This window comes from Bombus terrestris, chromosome 12 (assembly GCF_910591885.1).
Source record: "Bombus terrestris chromosome 12, iyBomTerr1.2, whole genome shotgun sequence".
NCBI classification, from domain to species: domain Eukaryota; kingdom Metazoa; phylum Arthropoda; class Insecta; order Hymenoptera; family Apidae; genus Bombus; species Bombus terrestris.
In genome coordinates, this window is record NC_063280.1 from 298175 (window position 1) to 315452 (window position 17278).

At 39.6% G+C, this 17278-nt stretch overlaps 1 protein-coding gene and 1 long non-coding RNA gene across 2 annotated transcripts in view; both read left to right on the forward strand.

The window, feature by feature from the left end:
• LOC100650050 (eukaryotic translation initiation factor 5B) overlaps positions 1-16456 on the forward strand; it is a 33568-nt gene extending 17112 nt beyond the window's left edge. Inside the window, exons 15-16 of the mRNA XM_003399546.4 lie at positions 10222-10383; positions 13542-16456. Of these exons, the coding sequence (XP_003399594.2) occupies positions 10222-10383; positions 13542-13649 (270 nt within the window). The 3' untranslated portion in view covers positions 13650-16456. The remainder of the gene's footprint in view (positions 1-10221; positions 10384-13541) is intronic.
• LOC110119783 lies at positions 6244-7938 on the forward strand. Its single transcript, XR_007225896.1, has 2 exons — positions 6244-6428; positions 6502-7938. It is a non-coding gene; the product is annotated as an uncharacterized LOC110119783 (long non-coding RNA).
• Positions 16457-17278: the final 822 nt, after the last annotated feature.

Genomic DNA, 17278 nt, shown 5'->3' on the forward strand with positions numbered 1-17278 from the left:
CGGTTGGTAGTTCGACGTTTGATGATAGTGATATCAAGGAAACAAGAAGAAGATTTTCAAACCACCACGAATTATATTCCCGTCCGGAGTGACAGGAACTAGAAACTCCGTGGTGTGTGAGTCCCCTTCCGGCGGAAGGCCGCTCGTAACGTTCTTCCTTTCCCTCCCATCTCTTTCTCTCTCTTTCTCTCTCTCTTTCTCTCTCTCTCTCTCTTTTGTTCTCTGCGCTCTCTACGCTCGATCTCCCCCTCGTTTTCCTTCTCGTCCGGTAGCAGGTACTAGAATATATTTGTAAATTTACTGATTGCGAGTAGAAAATTAACACGTCGGAGCGGATTGGCCGAGCGGGACTGCGAGGGAAGCTAATTAACGAGCACACGAACGGAATACGAAACGTGTTTCATTATCGAGCACGATAGCGAGCTGTACAAATTTTTCACAACTTGTAATGAGAAACGTTCGACGCAATATAGAGTCACACTAGAAAAAGAAACGGGGGATTAAAAGTATTGACGCCAAGAAACGTGGCACATTTCTTCGAGATGTAGTGGCTCGTCGAAGTATTTTACATTTATAGAAACTTTCTTTCGAATATAATGCGTTAGGTCGTCGGGGAAACTTTTAAGTAGTTTAGACGTTATTTGATAGAAATTTGCAATCAGAACGTTGTGAAGTTTTCGGACAGTCCAATATTATGGTATGTAATGCGAGACATGTTGGAGTTTCATTAAACAATTATGATTATATTGATAAAACTTGGGACAAATCTGATCGCAAAAATAGATACATTTCAAACACTATTCATATAATCACGATAGTTGATTCTTATTATATCGCTAATAAAATGTCAGAGTGTTTCGTATAATACATACAATATATTCATAAAAGGTTTCTACAAGCGTTCGAATACTTCCGTGAACCACTTGTACGTTCTACCAATCTATGTCTGTGAACAGTATGCAAACAGATAACAAACAGACGGTTCATGAACTATTCGCAAATACCAATAAGGACGTGCTTCTAGAACAAGAGGGATGGTATTCGAACAACATTCTAAAAGCGACCGTGCGCGCAAAAGGGAAAAACGTCTCGGCTAATATTAGAGGAAAGGTCAAAATGTAGTGAAGAAGGACATATAAGTGGAAGAGATGCCGCCCCCTCGAAAGAGGAATGAAAAGAAACGAAAAAGGAAAAAATATAAAAAAAAGTAGACGAAAAGAAAAGAAGGTTAGATGAGGAGGGATAGGAAAGGGTGACGAGACAGCTGAGGATGGGGATGAAACGAGCATACGTGGGACAGCGTACCTACGTTTAGAGCGTCTACCGAGTGATAAACGACCGGAAGGAAGCCAGAGGCGTTTCCACGAAAGTTAGAGACAAGCCGGAAGGCCGAAAGACGGGATGTGGTTGGTGAGTAAATGGCATCGATGCGTTAGTATGTGCGTATTCTACCTCATTCCAACCTTTCTCTCTCCCTCCCCCTTCCATGTGTATTTCTCACTCTTTCGTTCTCGTTGTCGACTCCCTTCCTCCCTTCACTCTTTCTCCTTCCGTCGTGTTTCTCTAAGTAGGCAGCTGGTTAACGTTGCTATCGTAGCGAATGAAGGAAAAAAAAGGAGAAATAGCTTGGGAAAGAAAGACGCGAGAGGAAGAAAGATAAAGAGGACGGAGGAAAGGCGAAAGAGAGACAAAGAGAGAAGAAACTGAGAGAGAAACGCTGCTGGCCGGATGTCGAGTTTCCAATGTCGAGTAGATCATTTTACCCAGGCTCGCGATTAATTTTGTTAACGACGAATACGAACGATAATCGCATCGTCGACGAAACAGAGCGAATCTTGCGAGTTCCTCGCTCGGAATAGAATATGCATATCGTTCTACTTTCAGGTCTGGATTCCTTCTTGACGTATCGAATTTAAATGTCACTTGCACACCACTTAAGTATTTTTCCCTATTTAGAGGAATCTTTAATTGAATGTATCTATGTACAAGAAAACGAGCAAATGCAAAAACACGTGACATCAGAGAAACAGGGGGTGTGAAGCTTTGGGCTCGAATCGATATATCGACCAGCAAACCTGATTCTCCGGTCTTGTTGTTTAGGAAAAGTTTCTAACGCGTTGTTAATTGATTTATTCTCATATTCTCGCAGCGTGTAAGAGACAGGATAGAATTTAGTGACATAAGCTATCAGATAGACTATCAAATACGAAGTGCAAAGAGTAGATACCAGCGAGGTTTTCAGAAACAGTTGTTCATTCAATAATGTTGGTTACAAACGAAGGAAGGACAACGCCGCTGGTAGTGGGGATTTCATTCATCGACGCATCCGTCCGACCCATTAAGTAGCCGATAGATCAAAGGTATATCGCACACGTGGCCGATGTACGCAACTGATTAGCCATTCATTGAGATATTGACAAAACTCGTAGCAAATGCGATAAAGTCGAATGATTACTTCCGATGCGTATTACATTCTTTAATATATATCTTGGGAGATATTTTTATTGACAATGGAATACATAGTACACGACTTGAAAATGTTACGTTGTATTTGAAAGTTTCAAATTTAAAAAGTTCATAGCGTTCCCAATAGTGCATATCTTCTACATTGTATTTGATAGGATTGAAGAAATTCTTTTTCAGGTATGTATCGTTATCGAGTAGTTATCGTGAATTTTTACCAAATATTAAAATATTAAGTTCGAACAGATGTCACTCTTGTTTCAAAATAAGATTGATTAATTAGCGGCTTTTTATCAAGAGAACATACGATCCAAATTTAAAAAAATTCTTTCGTTACTTTCTAAACGAGCCAATATTTCCTAATATTTATAGTAGTATAGGTCTCAAAAGAGAGAGCGAGGGAGAAAGAATGCCGCACAAATCTCATTTTGTGCATGCACTTAAAGCAGCGAGCCACACCAACGACGACGGTTGGCTGTTAGCCGCTGAGGTTCGTACAAACTATAAAGCTTTCTAAATCGGTGCGGCTCACGAAAATAGACTTCCGGTTCCCGTCTCACGCGTTCACTCGCTGTGCTGTGTCTGCTCCCGAGTATGCCAACATCGATCCTCTTTTCGTCTAGTTTCGCTTCGCTTTTCCTTTACCCTCTTTCTCTTTCTCTTTTCCACCTCTCCTCGTCTTTCTTTTGTCTGCCTTCCACGGAAACCCATCTTGAACGAAAGAAACGTAAAAATTAGAACTCCTATATAAACAACTTTCATTGACGATTCGAACATCATATTGTTTTCTATTCGAAGCTTTATCAATCGTAAGATAAATATTCAGAGTTTGATCGAGACGGAGCTAGGAATTACAATACAGGTGGCTTTCGTATTTGCGTCCTGTTTTTTTAAGCGTTATATGAATATATAATATAGATTGCGATGTTATTCTTGCACTTCTGTTATTAAATGTAAGATTCGGAAAATAAGCCAAAACGGCAATCGTATGATCGATACGTTTCCTTGTTTCATCTTAATCCTCTATCTGTGATATCTGGATCATTCAAAAGCCATACTGATCAAACGTATTAATCGAAACGCAATGAAAAGTCACAATATTTTTCTAAATTTATTATGAAGCTTATGATATCTTGTTGTGAGAAATAAATTCCATTCTCTTTCAGATGAATATTAATTATGTATCTGTGAATCCTATTATGTAAAGGTGGAGTTAATTAGTTTGGTTTCTGAGAAGCTCATATACATATCTATACTGTAGAAGCTTTCCTACGTGTTATATAAAATATTTTGAAATTTCATTAATACCATAAGGAAACACAATTGTCACGACTATATCGCTAAAATTTGGAATCAATCCGAAGCTGCGTATGGAAATTTTAGACATTTATGTACGAACGCATATGTACTTACAATAGCACGTGAGCAGCCAGATTTCTACAGGTATTCGAATCCTTTCATGCGCTGCTATATAGACATCATCATACAGACATCTCATTACAATCTGCTTATACTTTTTACCAAATACCGTTTTCTCATTTATCAAAGAAAATCACAAAGCCTAGACGAAGACAGAAACGCTGGAAAAGGGGAAATAACTTTGCAATGATGTTTCGAAAGGACGCGCTTGTTTTATAGAGTTAATGAAGCTTGTGCAGCTTCGACCGACGTAGTTAATCAGTTTTTTGTTCTGGGTAATCGATCATATCAATCAGATAGAGATAAGTTGTTCGGATAGAACTGGCAATTATCGGAGATGATGGCATCGAGGTTAATCGCGTATCCGTTCCGGGACGATGTAAGTAAGGTCTGTTGCCAGGAGAGAAAGATGGTCGGTAATTACTGTTAAATCTGCGCTGTTAGCTCAACATAAATTTCCGTGGTTTCTCCTGCGGTGCGAGAGCGTGCGTGGCTCGTGTGATGTCAGTCGGACGATTCACGCTTCTGGCTACTCTATATCGCGCGCTCACAGTTGGCCTGTGATACACGTTCTTTGAGTACATCGGCTGCCACGTTGGCCTCGTTGGTCGGTTTACTAAACTTAGACTCATTCAGAATGGCCGGCTTTCGAATCGGGTGTCCACGGGCTGGGACTGCGTCATGTCGTGCTACGGCACGTTTCTTGGCGACCGTAAACAAGAGAATCAGGCTGCGAGAACTTGACTGTGTACGCACGCCGACGAGAAAGGAACGAGGTTGAATGAAAGCAAAAATAATCCTGCCTGCCAGAGATATATGTATGTGCCCGAGTCTGATACGCAATGTGATTACTAATTACCGACCGGGTGATACGTAAATAAATATGATGCATGATAAATACGAATTAGCCATGATTATAACGAATGCCTGTTCTGTTGTTGTTCTGATGAGATGTCATATCGATAAATACGCTGGTGCAATCGAACGTATATATAATAGATTCTTATGAGCGTATGATCTTCAGATGTTTCATTCCACAGAACGACAGTTTATTAAAACGCGCATACTCTATAACATAGCTTTGAGCGGTTGTTTACATTTTAAACGTTTAGTTGAAAAATATGAAACGATGAAAGTTTGTAAATCGGCGCTATAACGTCAGTTTCCATGGTTTTTACAGTAATTTCTTGGATGTCGTAAGGCTAATTAGGTCGGAAGGCAAATATTTCGAAGTCGGTCGCGAGTGCTTGTTTCTGGACGGGAAGATTAGAGTGACGTTAATCACCGGATAGATCGGACGACAAACGTTAGTATTTATTTAGTTGCGCCTTTCGGTACCAAGTATCTGATATCCGCGTATCGTCTGGTGATTCACAGTCGTGTGGCATAGAGATAACGAACGAGGCGAGTAAAGTGCGAATAAAAAGAGAGAAAGAGAGAGAGAGAGAGAGAGAATGAAAGACGACGACGTGGGATGTTAAACGAATGGGTGAAATAGTTCGCTTCTAAAATATGGCGTTGTTAACATACTAAATTAAATTCCAGTTCGGACTAAGAAGAAAATAAATTCTTTCAAATAAAATTCTTGTTTTCCCATGGTTGGCTTCCCACGTGTCCCGAGGCTGAAACGCTCAAGAAGAAAAAAGATCCGTGGTAACCCACGCGAAGACGAGGAAGACGTCGCGAATTCTCGCCAAACGCGTTCCCATCTTCTTTCTCCCTTCTACACGAAACGAGACGCTCTGCAATTTTCCCACTCGAATTCGAAAAAACAATTGGCCAAACCTGTTTACTTCCAGTCGCATTGCTAACGGAGCGCACAGCGGTGTCGCGCGAATTAACACGCCACTCTTGCTCCGCGAAAAACAAAGCGTCGAAAGACACGTAGCACACTGTTGGCTATCAATATCAAGATACTGGCTGATATTTAATATATATTGAACTTCATTGCTTTTACTTTCTACTTATTTTATTATAAGTCTATTTCGATCGCGTCGTATAGCCTAGTTATTTTGTTACGTGTTTCTTTTATTCGTACCCTACAGCCTAACTATTTTATCATAAACCTGCCTTATTTGCATCGTATAGCCAACCTTATAAATATTCGTCCATTTACCACAGTAGACTTTTTCAGCACTTTATAATATCCTTTAATATCGTTATAATATAATATTCAATATTTTACAGCTGTATAAAAATTTTAAAAGTTTCTAGGAACGTTACCTTAGTTGGACTTATACTTAACACTAGGTTACGGGACCCTTCAATTTAACGGATTTGAAACTTCGAAATGAAATATCCCAAAAACAAAAAAAAAGCATTAATTTTAACCATTTTGTATCATAAATTAATCATTTCATCTAAAGAATTTATACACACAATTATTTTTTCCTAGGCTTTCTAATCTGTATGTAGTATACCTATCTCTACGAAACCCGTTAAATTGATGGGCTAACTGTTTTCATAAACAAACGGTTTTTCAAAGACAGTGTGCAGAAGTTTCAGTTATTGTAGATTATTTCTCATTATTGTCTCCGCTTATTGTTGTAAGTATTTACAATAGGATAATTGAATTTGGGCACAGTATTTTCTTTTTTTTGACCAATCCCCCTTTTCTAGCAATTATGATTAAATCCAGGAGATATAATAAGATATTGAACAAAATTGTCAACATCAATGAAGATTGTTCTGAGGATACCTCCGAAGAAGATCAGTATGAACTAGGCCAAAGCGAAGCTGACAGTGAAAGTTCTGAATACACTGAAAGTGGAGAGATAAAAGGATCTTCGGATAGTGAAGAGGAAAACTTCTTGAAAGTGTGTCGTAACAAGAAAATGATGCGTATTTTTTCTAGTTCTGACTCCGGGGATGAAAGGACAAGCATTCCAAGTACATCCCAAAATGTAATGGGTGAAATTGAAATTGCAATTGACGGGACACAGTGGATAAAACTGAAAGCGGGCGGATCTAGGGGTAGGACGCCCGTTCGTATGATATTCAATGATATCGCAGGGCCTACTGGCTATGCTAAGAGAAATATTATGTCGGGTTGTGTAACTAGTGCTTTCTAATTGATAATTGACAGACATATAATGGAAAACAGATTCCACTGATAAAAGATTGCACTGAAACTGAGGCGCATCGAGTTTTGAAAAAAGACGGACAATCACAGTTGCTGAGTTACGTAGTTTTCTAGGAATTCTATATGCCCGGGACGCATATGAAGCGCGATCATTGAAAGCCTCCGAAAGATTACAAACAGATAAATTTGCGCTGATATCCGAAATATGGAACAGATTTATAAGTAATAGCCAGACTTGTTACAAGCCATATGAAAATATTTCAATAGATGAATAATTATTTCCAACGAAAGCTCGATGCAGGTTTACGCAATATATGTCGAATAAGCCTCATAAATTTGGCATTAAGTTTTAACCAAAACTTGAAGCAGTTGACGTCCAAACAAAATATATTTTGGATGGTATTCCTTATATGGGGAAAGATGAAACTCGATGCTCAAGGGAACAAAGTAGAAGATGACTTTGTTTTCCTCAAATTTATATAAATCAGAATACTGCACGCTTACTGTGTGTAAAAGTAAACCTAGCGTAAAAGTCCTCTTTCTAAGCACCAAATATACAGGTATGCAAGTAGGAGACAATTATAAATGTGTTCCAGAAACCATTGCTTTCTATAATAAAACAAAGTTTGGCGTGGACGTCGTTGACCAGATGGCACGCAAATATAGTGTGAAAGCAGGGAGTTTCCGATGGCCCCTTCAAATATTTTTTCAATATTTTAGATTTGGCAGCGATAAACGCGTGGATATTATATAAAGAGTGCACCGGATCGAAAATATCCAGAAAGGAGTTCATATTTTGTCAAAGATCAGACGCTTCATTTCTGTCACTTTCAACGTCAGAAGTGCGAAAAAGTTGTCAATAGAAGCAATAATTGTATATATTGCAAAAAGATCGTATGCGGAAAATGCACAAACAAAATTCAGTATATTTGTAAAAAATGTGCTCAATAAATATGATTACCCTATAGCGTTAATATTATTATCATTTTTGTGATAATTAAAAAAAAGACTTTTACTTATTAGTAATTTATTTAAACGTGAAGCTTAATATTGTTCAATTCAGACTTAATTTGAAAAAATCGATTTTTCAAAGAAAATGCGTATTTTCGTTTAGCCGTCAATTTGAAGGGTCCTCATAGAGATAGGTATATAAGGAACGCCCGTAAACCTAGAAATTATTATTAAAGTTTTCCAACAATTGTAACAAGTAGGCGATCTAATACTTATGCTTGGCCGTGTAACTACGTGAAACGTAAAAATCATAAAAACATATATAAATAGTATTATTAACCATAAAACATGGTCATTTATACTTTATATACAAAGCCCTTAATATACGACAAAGCGTTAGATGAAAGAATAAAAAAAAGGCGGACAAAGAAGGAAGAAAGAAAGAAAAGCAACAGAAGAAACGAAGCTTAGAAGGAGAGCATATCAAACAAGGATGCGTACTTTCTGAGCATACACGCTTGCAATTACGTATATATGGTAATGCGTGCGATAGGATGCGAAGAGTGTCGAAAATTGGACGATCGCGCAACACCATAAAAATAACCAGGAATGGAGAAACGAGAAGAATATGGGAGACAACGAGAAAAGAGCACACCAAGGCGACAAAGAACGAGCCTCGTGATTCGATTCGACCCGATTACGAGCGTGTATGTGGGCATATTGCTCTTTCGGCGTAGGTTTCGAAATACAAGACCGAGTATATTCCACCGGTCATTGTCCATCGATTGATACCGTGCTTCTGTTTCTTTCGATCTCGCTTCGATCTCGGCCCTTTCCTCTTCAATCATCTTTTTTTAAATTCCTGCTTTGATTCCTCGAATTTCCCATAAGTTCTTCCCTCTGGTCCTTATTGGTGTAACAGGAAATAACATTATCTTGCTATAGACGATTCACAATAAATCCCTTTTCTCACATCATCTTTCGAAATTTCTAAAGTAAGTTCTTAAATCTTTTATAAGCTTTTCCTTTTGGTTCTTATTACTGATATAATAAAAAATAACTTTATCTTTCTATAGATGTTCCATAATAAAATTGAAACGATAAGAGTAAACATTCTTCCAATAGGTGTACCAGTGTTATTATACATATAGTCTCATTGTGAAAGGCTTGAATAGATTGGCGAGTTCTCGAAGAAGGCAACAGTTAATTAAGCGTAATTATAGGCAATTCTTTGAAAAGGATAAGCGGCAATCTGCGCGTGTCCCCAAGCGAAGTTGCGTCCGGGTTTATCGCCCACTTGGCGCTCTTGCAGCTGCAGGTGTGTTACGGCAATAACGCAATTCTGAACGACGTGCTCGAGCTTTCTTGCCACTATACGTCATTCTATAGGGTGTCTTAAATCCCAATACACTACAAGTTCCTATTGAAATTTATTATTCTCTCCCATGAACTTTCCTCGACTGTTTCTTCAACAATTTAAGCGCACTTCTCGTTTACGATTATTTTTTCCCACACATTATTCTGTGGCCACAAATGTGGCCAAAATTCTGTGAAAAATTCGAAGATCACCGCGTGTATGACGACCCACAGGATCCAGCAACCTACGTATCCGCATATCTGCCTACTCGGTCCACCGATTCTCGCCGGTATTCACGACGAAAACGTACCTACGTCCGAGTCGGCCCTGACGAGGCGCAATGCTCAGGTACTCGGTTTTCTCTCGACTTCCGGTCGCAGAAAGGAATGTATAGGCGGAGCTATACCCACGCAAAGAGACACACGCCGATCGAGGATGGGAAAAAGACACGACGACAGAAGCTGCGATACAAGCTGCGAAACAGCTTGCATATGGAGCTGTGTCTATACGAAAAATTCTCCGTGTTTTTCGAAATCTTTATGAAATGTTCCTAACTCGTGTCGTGCTTGGAAGGCATCTCCGCGGTTATTTACATAGAACGTTCGAAATTAGAGAATGGATAACGCACAGCGCTCGCAAGGGAATATCTGGTGGCTACGGAAAGTATTTTGCAGGCTATTTTATTTATCATAGCATTAACACACTAATTAATTAGCTGCAAATATCATTAAATTTCGTATCATTTATTAGTGCTTTCATAGGACTATGAAAATCAAATGTAAAACCTGATAAAAAAAGTTAGAAATTTCGTTAGATAATAAGGACATATGTAAATAATTTTTATAGGCATTATAAATCGTATTTATAAGATAATTGTAAGATAACTAGTAAAAATATGACTGATAGATTTAAAATATTTATGGCATAATGCTTATGTTTGACTTTGCAGTTCGTCGAATTGGGTATGGTTACGAGCATAGAATACAACCATAAGCCCGTGGAATCTGCGAGGAAAGGTCAGGAAGTCTGCGTGAAAATCGAGCCAATACCTGGCGAGGCGCCGAAAATGTTCGGCCGTCATTTCGACGAGAAAGACTTCGTTGTGAGCAAGGTGGGCCTTTGATCTTATAATTTATCCACGGGAGTGAGTTCAGTAACATTGGATGGACGATTTACGGGATATTATCGTGAACATTACAGACAATTGCTTAATTCAGAAAACATTATTCCGTATTCACCATCGATGTTTATGATTTCGGTTTCGTTGATCTTACGTACCATCCATTCTAGAACGTATAATAAGGGGGTACATACTTTAAAAAAATGCCGGCACGATTTCGTTATCAATGATCGTTATCACGAAGAAGGACGTAATTCTGTGGTTCGAATTTTCTCTTTGAAAGCGAATAGCTCGCTTAGCGAGTTTGATAGCCTCTGAAATAATGAAACGCCGTACGTTTAAACCGTGCAAAATGCGGTGCCAAGCGCACGAGGTTTATGTGCGGGATTACGAGGAAAGGTGGAACGATTACAAGGCGAACGTTTCAGAGTTTCACGAAGCAGCTGCTTCGAAAGAATTTGATCGACAGGTGGTCTTGGTCGTTGGTGAAATTCCGCCAGAGAACCGAGTGTATACGTTTCGCTCTTTTCCTCGTGCGCCGAGCCGATTCGCATAGCTTTGCAATTTCATCGAAATCAGAAGCGAGCGAGACGGAAATGATCCTTATTAGTATGCAAGACTTTGGTCGGAAAAGGAAGATGCACATCCGGTAGCGATCAGGCGTCCACCATCGACTTCCGGCCTTCGCAGAACTTCCACTCTTTCCTCCTTCCCCTCACCTCGCCTCTTTCTTTTCCGTCTTCCGCTTTGGATATCAACTGCGAATCAATCGGCCCTATACTTTAATGGAAGCGAATATCGTGTGCTCGACACACGTGTTTAGCTCCTATAAATTTTACTTAATTGATTACATGAGTCAGAAGTTATATCGATCAACTCCATAAATTGAAATGTAAGGGAAAGTAATAATTATAAACCTTTTGTGCTGTTTCTCCGTGATGAATAAATTCATGAAAATAAATTCTTTCTTTTCCTTGAAATGTTTGATATTAATTGTGTAAATGAGCTTAATGAAATTGAGAGCTTCGTATAAAATGAAATTGATCGTTTTGGCTTCCGAGACGTGGATCATACGTGAATCTTCGTGCATTCATGGGAAATTTAATGGTTCAAAGATACATAGAATGCACATAATATACTAATTGTAAAATATTCAAAATATATAATTCGCACGAAATTCGTCTTGTTTTTATATTTATCATAATATATGTATGCATAAAAACAAGATGAATTTGTGTGATGTTACAGTACAATAGATATATTTCCATAACTTTTCGATAAATACATAAATTTCCGTGGTTTAGTGGCTTTCATGTTATTCTTTTATCTAAATCTAGAAATTTGTTTTATCATAGAAGCATAGCACGAATTTCCTGTTCAATAGCGTCAACTCAGTTTCCTCTAGCTTTATCCACGCTTTCCGGTTGTGCACGCGTACTCAACAGCCATGTGAGTACTTATATGTGCACAGCCTGTCTGGCTTGGGCATCTTTGTGTGCTGCTAAGGCGAGCGGAAGTCGTCGTTACCGTTTGCTTCGTAGAATCGATTCCCCGGAATCACCTTGTTCCCACGATGATTTGTCAAGCGACGATTTTGCTCGTTCCTTGGCAACAACAGAATTTTCGCCTTCCCCTCCTTCGTTTCATCTCTTTGATCTTTTAAATTCTACACCATAATTTCTGTTCAACCATAAGTTCGAAAATACACCGTACCGAATCGTACAGAGTGAGATCATCGAGACTATTCAATAATTAAAATTCGACCTGTGATTAAACTGATGGGAGAAGTGAGAATAGGAGAGGCTCTTCGTTCGATACGAACGAAACACGAACCAAAGTTAGTATGGACCGCGTTAGGTTGCAACGTGTCCTCGTGGGTACATGTCAAGATATCGGAAATCCGTGGCTGGAAAAATCATCTGGATGTATAGGAAAACGTGTGCGAAGGTTTCACGAGGAGAGGACCCTTTTGCTGTTCGTACAACGTTGCTGTGTTAGTGACAAAGGGCCGTGAGAGGACAAGGGAACGAAGCAACGGAGACGAGGCTATGAAACGGAAACGGTACGGAGAAAGAGAGGCAAAGAATTGTACGGTGGGAGATCTGTGCGTGGTGTGTGCGTATGCGCGCGTACGAGAAAGAACTAAAAAGCGGGAGAACGAGAGAGAGGAAGCGTGTGCGTGAGCGAGGGGAAGGGAAAAGGGAAAGAAAGGTAAGGGAATGAAAGAGGGGAGAGGGAGTGAGAATGAGATGGTGGGGGAGAAGTAGCAGGGGCGTGGCGGGAGGCAGGCGTCCTCAATAGCCGCGTAAAACCACCATTGTGACCGATCCATGAATGAAACGGGACTTCCGGCCGGGAGTGGGGGCGGAAACAGTTGTAAAGCGTTACGTTAGTGAATGGACTGTGTGCGCGAGCATGCGCCTGTCCTCGCGAAAACCGATTCAAGGAAATTATTCCTAGATGAGGAGCAGCGTTTAAAACGGTCTTTCTACTTGCAGTTTGCCCTGACGACGATTCAAGGGTTTGCATCAATAACGTGCCAGCTTTGATATTTTATTTGTATTTATCGATAGAGAAAGAAAGGTATAGGTTTCATATTCAATGATGCTAAAATTTATCGTTAGGAATATTGGTCGACTACAAGATTATATCACGTTTGAAAATGTGATTTGATTTTGATTGATCTTGGATTGTTTATTGTTCGTTTAATCGAGTTATTGGAAAGTGGAGCTGGCTCTGATTCAGTCATTATATGTGTGTCAGCTCAGAAACCACTATGATCGACTACGTTTTAAAGTTGGAAAATCTGACGATATTACAAATGTCTTTCTGTAAAACTTATCTTGGAATGTGCCATTTGTATTTATATAACTATTGATTTACTGTGATTTATGATAAATAAATTTAAGTTGCTTGCTTTTCGAGAAATTGTATATTAATTAGGCATTCGGACAATGTATGTTCTTACATAAACTAGTTGATCGGCTTGATTTCCAAGAAACTCGTGTATATACAGAGTGTATTCTGGGTATACTGTTCTTTTATTTTCCGTAATACGTTCTTACGACGTGATCGTCGTCGTTATTTTTGAACGAATTCAATTCAAATTTGATTTTTATTAGCAACGTTTCTCGTCATTTATGTTACAGATAAGCAGGCAAAGCATAGACGCCTGTAAGGAATACTTCAGGGACGATCTGGTGAAAACTGATTGGCAACTGATGGTAGAACTGAAAAAGCTCTTCCAAATACTCTAGGACATACTGGACTGGGTGGAAACATTGAAGCTCCATCGATGGTTTTATGGGTTGACAAATGTAGGAGCGGGGGCTGCGATCAACGAGCACACAGGCCACCTTGGATTCGTTTCTGATCGTTGTCGATCGTTCTCCCGAATTGTAATATATACGTCGAATTTTCTGATCTTTCTGTCGTTGTACTTGATATACGCAAATAATCGACGCACGCCTTGCTTCATTCTGTGATCCCTCGAAATGTTCTTCAGGTTTCATTGCACGTGATCCCTGTTTTGAGAAATAATGTTAAAAATCGCTCAAGCTAGAAGTCACGCGGAATCAACGTTTCTTTTGATTAGAAGTTTTCCGAGACGAATAGAAGATTGATACACGGAATTACATATTCGCTTAATCGATATGTAATGACGCGTTCTTCTTCGTGTCACGTAAACGCTGTTATCGATGTTTTCACGAACTGCGTACAGTACCACTGAACACAGCAATGGATATGAAATCAAAAGTGGAAACTTAATCATGTAGCTTCAAATATTATTTTTAATAATTTTTAATAACAATTTCGTGACGCGTACGAGACTATGTCGCATCATCAAGTTCGAAACGAGGCCGCGCGATTCGACGGTTTCTGCTCGAAAGCTTTGCAACAAAGGCAAACGATCCAAAAACTCCACAGTACTTAATCACCGTGCTCACGCTGGGCTCAACGAGAACACGCAGAATGAGAAGAAACCATGTCGAATAGTTGAATTATTTAATGCGTACATCGCATTATCTGAATATCGTTAGCAAATCGTGTCTTAGAAAACCGTGTCTTACGATTAGCAAAACTCGACGTAACCTCCCGATCGGGCTGTTACCATAAAGCAGAACTAGATTTCGCGATAGCAGTTCGATAGCGTGTAACCGAGGAAAATAGCTCGCAAATAGTTGGAAACGAAATCTGCATAAATGTTGGAAATATTTTTTGAAATTAGAAAACGAGATTTTTTGAACGATATGGCCGAACGAAACGGGCAAAAAAGACAAACACAGAAAGACAAAATAACGAAACGGAATAGGATTTCTAGGATCCAGAAGATTGTAAATGTATCGAAACTAAATTATCCTGATAGGTTTTATAGAGCAGAGAGACAAGAGAGGCCTTGGAACAATTTTATTACGTCGATGATCTTTGAGAAACGAAATACAATATACCTGTGCTCATGCTAAATTCGATCTCGGACGATAACCATGCAGCAGGAAGCGAAAACGAAAGAAATTGAAAAAATGTCCTTAGCGTTCTCTAGTTTCCGGTCACTTAGATCTCTGAATTAGCTGTCGACAAGTTGAACGAGTTTCGTCCGATACTACCTCGCATGCGGTTGCGCGAGACGAACAAGGCGGTGACTGTTCGAACGAAATGGGACTTCCGTCTTCTCTCTTTCTCCTCTTCCACCGCCGATTCGACCGCAACGATTCTTCCCGTTTTTGCGATCAATCCTACGTCACACAGTCCGGTTTCCTTGCTCGCGACAAGCCACTCTATTCGCGCCGTGTCTTTTTTGGGCTTGTTACGAGGCTCGTCCATCTTCCCGTGGCAATTCCAAAGAAAAATCCAACGAGAGATAATCTTTTCCGTTCCTCGTTCTTTTTAGTAAAATTTATCGAATGCAATGTAGAAATTTAATCGCCTTTATCTTCTTTTCTAACTCTCGCACTAACTAACATTTGGTTTATTATGGGGGAAATTTAGTTAACTTAGCTTCAACTGTGGATGTTCATGCATTTGTAGGAAATTTAAATTTGATACACGAAACGATAATGTTTAGGTTCGATTTACTTGATTGTGTCCGAGAAAATGTGAATTTACGTAAAGATCCGTAGTTCAGCTGCGAAAGTCGCATTGCTGAAACATAATTGTGCAATAGGGATATAGTGCTAATATATTCTCGCGAGCTTTCACGGATGTCTTTAACATTTATAACATTGAATGTTTAATGCGTGGAATTTCTCTATAAAGTGAATTGAAAACATTGATATACGGATAGTAGGTAAACAAAATATGGTATTAATTATGACGACGAATTTTGTCACGAATGGTAAACTCGTCTGAGTGTCGGTACTCACGATCGATTCGTGGAAGCAGAAGCGTGTCTCGCATACAGTTTCCTCCGACGTGTTTCCGGTTTCGTCGTGTCGAGGATACACGTGCGAGGAAGAGAAGGAAGAGAGATAGAAAGGGGAGTAGGTGTAGATACGTGAATCGGAGGAAGATAGCGAATGAATGAGTGACTGAGAGACAGCGAGAAAGATAGCGTGTATGCGTGAGAAAGAGAAAAAAGATAGAAGAGCAAAAAAGTAGAAATGATGTTACATTAGAAGAAGAAAAAAGGAAATGATATACGAGAGCCTCGCGTGTTTTGTATATGTATTCACTTTGTATAAAATAATCGAGCGAATTATCGCGATAAAAATAAAGATCACAAGTTTCACAAGAAAAGAACGATCGATCGGACGATTTGCGCTCGAGTGTATCAGCGTAACCTTCTTCCTGTTTTTGTTTTCGGAGCGTACAGTGTCACGAGGTTCCAGAGAAGAAACTCGCCAGAGATCAACCGTCCGATGGCATTCTTTCGTGCTTTCCAGCCATGCGTTACGATCCGCGGCTTTAGACGCTCGCTTGACTCTCGCGAAAACGAGAGGGGATTACTTATCTAACGATAAGAATGCAGAAAAATTGTCAATAATGTATACAACGTGTCGCAGTAATCTTGGTACAATCGACAGAGAGGTGATTCTATATGAAAGAATAAATCGAGCATGTAGAACAATTTTTTTTCATACAACGAAAACTTGTACTTAAGCTTGTTGATTCATGACAACTGAGTGAACAATCTGCAGCATGTCATCCTATATGTGGAAATAATTCTACGTTATTCTTCTTGTCTTTACATGTAGAATAACTTCCTCGTTACTATATTTCCTGTTCAATTAGGAGTTTGCCTCGCGTATATTCGTACTTGATAAAAAGCTCGATCTTCTCGAAAACGAAGCATCGTATTTTAAAAGTCTTACGCCACATTTCCAACATAATCTTTTACGTAAAATCACCATTTTACCTATGACGCTACGATTACCGAAACCGTATACCCTGTGTTTCGATGGAACGAAAGAAGAACCGGCGAAATCATTCTGCAAAATACGCTAACAGCGAAACGCTGAAGTTTCGTTGCTAATTTTCGAAGACCGAGAAGCGTGAGCGATCAAATACCGGAAGGCAAGCGAAGTACGACCGCCGAATCAGGAATACTTAAAATTCTCCAGGGAGATACCATGACTCATTAACTTTTTAATGGTAGGTATAACTGTTCCGCTTCCTTCTCGCCGGTAGATCGGTAAATTTGAAACATAATTAGCGAAGGAACTCGAAACGAGGCTATCGTTTTGTGCACGGTGCATACAGGAAATGCATCCGTGGCGAACGCCAGGGCGCAATGCACTCACGTTCCTTTTCTTCCGTTCCAGCCCGTCCGTATCATCGATTCCCGACGCCGCTTCGCGCCGAACCGTTTCTCTTTCTCTCGTTTGCATCGGCTCTCTGTCTGTCTCCGCTTCTCAAACCCACCGGAGACTCTTTTTTCATCGAATCTACG